The sequence below is a fragment of the Jaculus jaculus genome, chromosome 6 (assembly GCF_020740685.1).
Source record: "Jaculus jaculus isolate mJacJac1 chromosome 6, mJacJac1.mat.Y.cur, whole genome shotgun sequence".
In the NCBI taxonomy this organism is placed as follows: Eukaryota; Metazoa; Chordata; class Mammalia; order Rodentia; family Dipodidae; genus Jaculus; species Jaculus jaculus.
Window position 1 is genome coordinate 33,798,277 of NC_059107.1, and position 6,837 is coordinate 33,805,113.

At 46.6% G+C, this 6,837-nt stretch overlaps 1 protein-coding gene across 1 annotated transcript; it reads right to left on the reverse strand.

Annotated features, from left to right (window-relative positions):
- Window positions 1-3,598: 3,598 nt before the first annotated feature.
- Window positions 3,599-6,341, reverse strand: Il9 (interleukin 9). Its single transcript, XM_004665079.2, has 5 exons — window positions 6,228-6,341; window positions 6,102-6,137; window positions 5,985-6,017; window positions 5,042-5,173; window positions 3,599-3,718 (listed from the first exon to the last, which is right to left on the reverse strand). Exons 1-5 carry the CDS (start codon window positions 6,339-6,341, stop codon window positions 3,599-3,601), a joined length of 435 nt encoding a protein of 144 aa, XP_004665136.2.
- Window positions 6,342-6,837: the final 496 nt, after the last annotated feature.

The window sequence follows — 6,837 nt, forward strand, 5'->3', positions numbered from 1 at the left end:
AAAGTTCTCAATAAAAAGATTTAGAAATAGGGCTGGACAGATGCACAAGGTGGCACATGTGTCTGGAGTTCGTTTGCAGAGGCAAGAGACCCTGGTGTGCCCATTCTCTCACTCTAATAAATAAATAAATAAATAACATATTTTTAATAAGTTATTTAAAAACTAAAAATAGGGATGGAGATATGGCTCAGCGGTTAAGGCACTTACCTGTAAAACCTAACAACCTGAGTTCAATTCCCCAGCACCCATGTAAAGTCAAATGCACAAAGTGGCGCATGCATCTTGAGTTTGCTGCAGCTAGAGGCCCTGGTGCACCCATTCTCTCCCCCACAACACCCTTTTTATTTCTCTTTTTCTCCTGGCTGTGGATGTGGTGGTGCACACCTTTAATCCCAGCACTCAGGAGACCAAGGTAGAAGGATTACTGTGAGTTTGAAGACAGCCTGAGACTACAAAGTGAATTCCAAGTCAGTCTGGGCTAGAGCAAGACCCTACATTGAAAAACCAAAACAAGCAAACAATATAAAGAGATTTAAAAATATACATCTACTTCCTACCATTCTTTTTAAAATACTTTATTTTTATTTATTTATTTAAGAGAGAAAGAGGTGGGAAGGGGAAAAGAGAGAAAGAGAGAGAGAGAGAGAGAGAGAGAATGGGCATGCCAGGGCCTCCAGCCACTGTAAAGGAACTCCAGACACATGCATCTGGCCTATATGGGTCCTGGGGAATCAAACCATGATCCTTTGGCTTTGCAGGCAAGTGCCTTAACCAGTAAGCCATCCCTCCACCCCTTCCTACCATTCTTGAATGAGTAAATGAGATATTGCATGTCTAGTACATATAGAGTAGGTGCTTAAATGGTCAGAACATAGTATTGCCATTGATTAGTATTAAATGCTTAACTTTCTAGACTTTTCTCACAGTCTCTGTTGTGTGTCATGCATAGAGTGGTAAGTTCTGGGGGAAAGGGCATATTGTCTATGGGGATCCATAGGCCAAAAATGAGTCAGATCCCAGGTGATCTGAACTTTACGTGCCCAGGAAGAAAAACCATAGGAATCCCAGACCCACTGTTATGGGGGTTCCCCAGAAAGTCCTACCACTGAAGCAAAGTGTGGCCGCCCCTTTGGGGAAGCAGGCAAGCTAACAGATGGGATAGCTGTATCCCTGGCAGAAAGGCTTGGTGGCTTTCAGCACTGACCAAAGACACAGGTATCCTCTGAAAGGCCTTGATTGAGAAAGCCAGCATGTTACTCTTTGATATATATGTCTCCAGAAGAAACTGAGAGCTTCTCTTGCCATCCCAGCTAGGGCCACAAACCTTAGGATTGGAGGGTCCAGAATGTCTGGCCCTGGGTGAGTGATAACACACGAGCCAGCCCCTTTGCTGAGACTCCTTCTCCACGCCCTGTAAGCAGGAGGGTTTGGCCACAGGTCACGGGTGGAAACTGTGCCCGTCGCATTGCTGAAAGAGCTACGCAACAACAGGGCCAGGGTCACTTAGACGATCTGCAACTTTGCCTGTGGATAAGGGCAGGACTTGTCACATCTGGACATTGTGTGACGTCACTGATGGGAACAGGGCAGGACATAGTGGCGCACATCTTTAATCCCAGCACTTGGGAGGCAGAGGTAGGCGGATCACCGTGAGTTCAAGGCTACCCTGAGACTACATAGTAAATTCCAAGACAGACTGGGCTAGAGCAAGAACCTACCTCAAAAAAATGCTACTGAGAATAGGAGCAGAACAAAGCTTTGTAGGACCCTCTGTGTCTGGCTGCTCTGAAGCTTCTGTCCCTGGAATGAAAGGCCAAGGAGTGTTGTAGTTACCTTCGCGTTTGCTGACACAACACACCCAACCAAAAGCAGCTGATGGGAGGAAAGGATGTATCTTGGCCGTCAGTCTCAAGGGGAAGCTTCCTGATGGCAGGGGAAAGCATGGCAGAGCAGACGGCTGGACATCACCTCCCAGTCATGGCAGGTGGAAGGAAGCAGCAAGAAAGTGAACCATCATTAGCTGAGGACCAAGTATTCCGAACACATGAGTCTACGGGAGACATCTAATCCAAACCATCACGATGAGCTGGCCCACCAAGGAGGGGGAACACATGACTTTATGGGAAACATCTAATCCAAACCTTCATGATAAGGTGGCCAACGAAGGAGAGGAACGCTTGAGTTTATGGGAGAGGAGACATATACTCCAAACCTCCACGATGCCCTGGCCCAGTGAGGAGAGGAACAGGCAAATTTAGGAGAGACATCTACTCCAAACCCCCATGATTAGCTGGCGCACCGAGGGGAGGAACACATGAGGTTATCGGAGATATCGAATCCAGTACTCCATGATGAGCTGTCCCAGGAAAGAGAGGGAGCAATGGCCACGTGGGCAGTCTCCAGGAAAAATCTTTCCCATAGCAGATTCTTTCATCATAACCATTATCCTATAAGAAGGGTGGCATTCTCTGTGGGGAAAAGGTGTTTTGAACCCCAGCCTAGGTATGCCTTCAGCTGTTGGAAAGGCACTGATAGAATATTCTGGGTTCTGTCTCTCCTCCAGGACTTCCCGATCTAGATCCCCATTCCCACTGTGCTCTTGTGTCTTGGTGACCTTCCATCCATTCAGAAAATGTGCTCACCACTCCCACTCCAGGTAAAGCACACAAGACTGAATGCAACAGGTCCCTGGGGAGCTGGCATGTGAATGAGAGGGATGGATCTAACCTGTAAAAGTGAAGATCTGATAGACAGGAGAGCATCTTAGAAGGTGGTGAGCACTGGGGGACAGTGGCCAGCATGGGGGCCTGGGGTCAGGCAGGTCAAGTATCAAGGTGACTGTACATCCAGTGCCACAGTAAGCCACTCAATGTGGTTCAAGGATCCTTCCTGTTTTGCTCATGAGACCTCATAACCCAAGCTCCAGCCAGGCCCTGTGCTGGTATGTGATGGGTACTTGCTCACTGGCTTTCTGGTGATTCCACAGTGGTGATCACTGGACTTGTCTGCATCTTGTCCCAACCCTCGGGACCTTCTCCATGACTCATGTGCTGGTCAGCTTCAAGCCCCCTATGTGCTCATGTCTGAACATGGCTACATTCCTCGGGTTTACCAAACAGCGGCCCTGTCCTGTTTCAGGGCCACAATTTGTTTCCCAGGAACAATCCCTTTGATAGTGAGCTAGCTCCCTGTGCCTCCCCTGGGACGCTCTGAGCATCCCCTAGTGGCCACCCTAAGGTCGTCCCTCCTGCATCAACCCTTCACGGTTCCCCCCACCCACCCCCAGCCCAGCCAGAGGTCAAGAGCCTCTAGCCCTGTGCTCAGGTTCTTATGGAGTCTTTGGTCTATTCTTCCAGTGACAACGTTTGTAGCTTTCTTTGTTCTGAGCAGCATACATGCATAATAAGGTATACATGATCGATGAAAAAGCACCCAGAGAGCAGCTCGATTTCTTTCTTCGCCCATAAATATTTATTCCCAAATAAAATAGTAAACAAATGACCACAACTGATTTTGAGGAGTTCAGCTCATTTCTTAACAACTTAAAGAGAAAAAGGCTATTTCAAATTCAATAAATAGAATAAATAATATTGGGGCTTCATATTTGGCCTTTCCTCCCTCTCATCCTTTCTTTCTGGAAAGTTCCTAGAAGACTCCTCAGGAACGTCACCGTGTTGCCTGTCGTGGTTTGGTTGCATGGCTGTTCACAGGAAAAATGCTGCAGAGATAAATGCCGACAAAATTGAATGCGCCACCACTTCAGAAGCATGCTGCTACCACGCCCAAGGACTGCCTTACCCAGAGCCTTGACGGCAGGGCTGGGCAGGAGGGGGCTTGGGACCTGGAGCAGACGTGATGGGAGGAGCTGAGCTAACTAGCACTTAGTAAGACCATGCGGGGGAGGGGGAGTTGACATTGGGGTAGGATTTCAGGGATCTGTACACACACACACACACACACACACACACACACACACACACACTACCACAAGGGGTCTTACGTCTCTTCATTGGGATGCATTTTCTTGGGATTCTTTGAGGACTAGCATTTTACACCCCCTTCTTTAGCCCCCCCCCCTTTTTTTTTTCTTGTATGAGGTAGGGTCTCACTGTAGTCCAGGCTGACCTGGAATTTATATAGTCTAAGGGTTGCCTCGAACTCACAGTGATCCTCCTACCTCTGTATTGGGATTAAAGGCGTGTGCCACCATGCCCGGCTCTAACGTGTCTCTATCCTCTTGGCTTGTCTTTCCAAGATCATTTTTCTAGGAGTGGGATTTTGGGGGTCACACAGACCAAAGTTCAAATCCCAGTTCTGCCTCTTATTAAAGTATTGAACAATTTAGTTAACTTCTTCAAGCTTCAGTTCCCATGTCTCTAATGTGGGACAGGTGGAGCTGACTACTGTCTCCAAAAGGGGGGGGGGGTCAGTGTTGGTGAGATTGCCTGTAGAGCATTTAGAAGAGGGGCTGTGGATGGCCGGACACATGCAGCTAGATGGCCTTCCATGCTTTCTTGTTGCCATGGATACACAGGAGGCAGGACAGTTGCCCAGTCCCTGCCCTCAGGAACTAGGCCACCTGATGCTGATGGCAATTAGGGCAGGCAACAAGTTCCCACCTGGATCTGGGGGCATTTCCCTTTAGAAATGTTTTAGCCATTCTGAGGCAAAGGGCTGCTTGGCTTCTAGGCCACCACAACTCTGCAGTTAGTGGACTTGAGTCTTGGGATAATTGAGTATTGTGTGGCCTATGGCCCTGATTCTCTTAAGTTATGGCTTCTGATTAAACCAGGACAGGTTCTTTTCTTATCCAACAGGCAGAGAGAAGAAAATGAACACATGGGCACCCATGGTTCTTATGAAACTAGGGGGTGAGGACCCCCTGGAACAGACCTCACTTTGATCCTCTTGTTTCTGTTTAGATTTCTTACTTGTCTCTTTTATGACCCCTGAACTGTGACACTCTTGTCCTTTCTCATCCAACCAGAGTCGGCACATTCAATGCACACAGAAATCACATGTCACATGTAAACATACTCACCAGGCACCTGGCATTCCTGAGGACATTAAGGGTCTTTCTCACCCGATGGAAGATCAGTGAGAACCTTGTGTTTTGTGTGACATTGGTCACCTGTGACAGCCCCTCCTGGAAGCATGGTGTGGTACAATTGTCCTAGTAAATAATAAGGATTTAGGAAAATTGTCTCTGGATACTTTCAAGGAGAATCCACAAAAAGAATAATTTTATAGAGTAGTCAATATAACCCAAATTTGCACTACAAACACACACACACACACACACACACACACACACACACACACACACACGAAACAGGGAGCAGGGTCTCAGGCTAACCAGAAACTTACTCTGTAGCCCAGACTGGCCTCAAATTCATGACGATCTCCCTGCCTCAGACTCCTGAGTGCTGGGATTAAAGGTGTGCGTCAGCACACCCGGCCATGTTTTCATTTTGTGCATGGCCATTCAACTCAAAAGATGGCATATATATTGAAAAGTATTGAGATTTCTCAAGAGCTATAAAGCTAACTACACATGAGGCAATATATAGAATTTAAAATCTCAAGAGTCTGGGGATGGAGAGATAGATGGCTTGGCAGTTAAGGTGCTTGCCTGTGAAGCCTTAGGACTCAGGTTTGATTGCCCAGTATCCACGTAAGCCAGATGCACAAGGTGGTCTATATACCTAGAGTTTGTTTGCAGCGCCTGGTGGCCCTGGCATGCTCATTCTTTCTATATATCTGCCTCTCTCTCTCTCTCTCTCTGTCTCTCTGTCTCTCTCTCTCTCTTTTAGATAAACAAATAAATAATAAAATATTATATCAAGAGTCTGGTGTTAATAGAGAATACTAATCATTAACAGAAGTGATTAAGTAATAATTTCCCATTTAAAATATCTAAGCAAGTGAGTTTCCTTAAAAGCTTAAGGAGAATCTTGATTTTCGTTTTTTTCTACTGTACTTACAGATGGGATGGGAAGACACAGGCAACTGGTCACCTGCAAGAGAGAAGTTTCAGTGAATATTCTGGATGCGGAAGTTAAGTCTGGTTTGGGAAAGTTCTTGAACGAGCACTCACTCACATTGGCGCTGCAGCTGCAGCTTGAAGGTGGATCGGCCTGAAGCAGGTGGAGAGATGAGAAGCCATATAGTCATTCTCCTTGGAGCAGGTCGCAGGGCTACCCCATGCTCCCCACCCCACAGCCTACCTGCAGCTTCTCAATGAGGTAGTTGACATCCCTGATTCCCACCGAAGTGGAGCATCCCTGGCTGCCCACAGAGCAGGAGAGCAGGGCACAGAGGAAGACGGCGACCACGAGCATCTTGGTAGGAGATTTGGGGCTCAGCCTGCAGACACCTGCTGGTCTAGTCGTATTTAAAGCCCTTTTCAAACAGGGAAAAACCCTAATATCAAAATGATACTTGTACCCACTTTTTCTCTGTAAATTTGGGCCAATTGATATTGAAAAGAAAACAATTAAAAAAATCACTCTGAGTCATTGACAAAGACTATAGTTTATGCCAGGAAATGTCATTCCTCAGAAAAGTTGCTTTTCAAAAAGTTGGCCTCTAAAATGCTAAAGGAAAAGTTAAAGCTGTAGATACCCTAATTTCTCCTCAAGGTAGGGATTCTTTTTGTTTGTTTGTTTGTTTGTTTTTAAGGTAGGGATTCTTATAGTGAGAGAATATTTTCCATGAGAATCCGTGTCTATGCTTTCCTTTTTGACATGGTGGGAAATGCTGCTGGAATAGCCAGTCGTGGGTGTTATAGCAAAGGGGGTCATAGAGAATGTGATGGGCAGGGACGAGTGATGAATG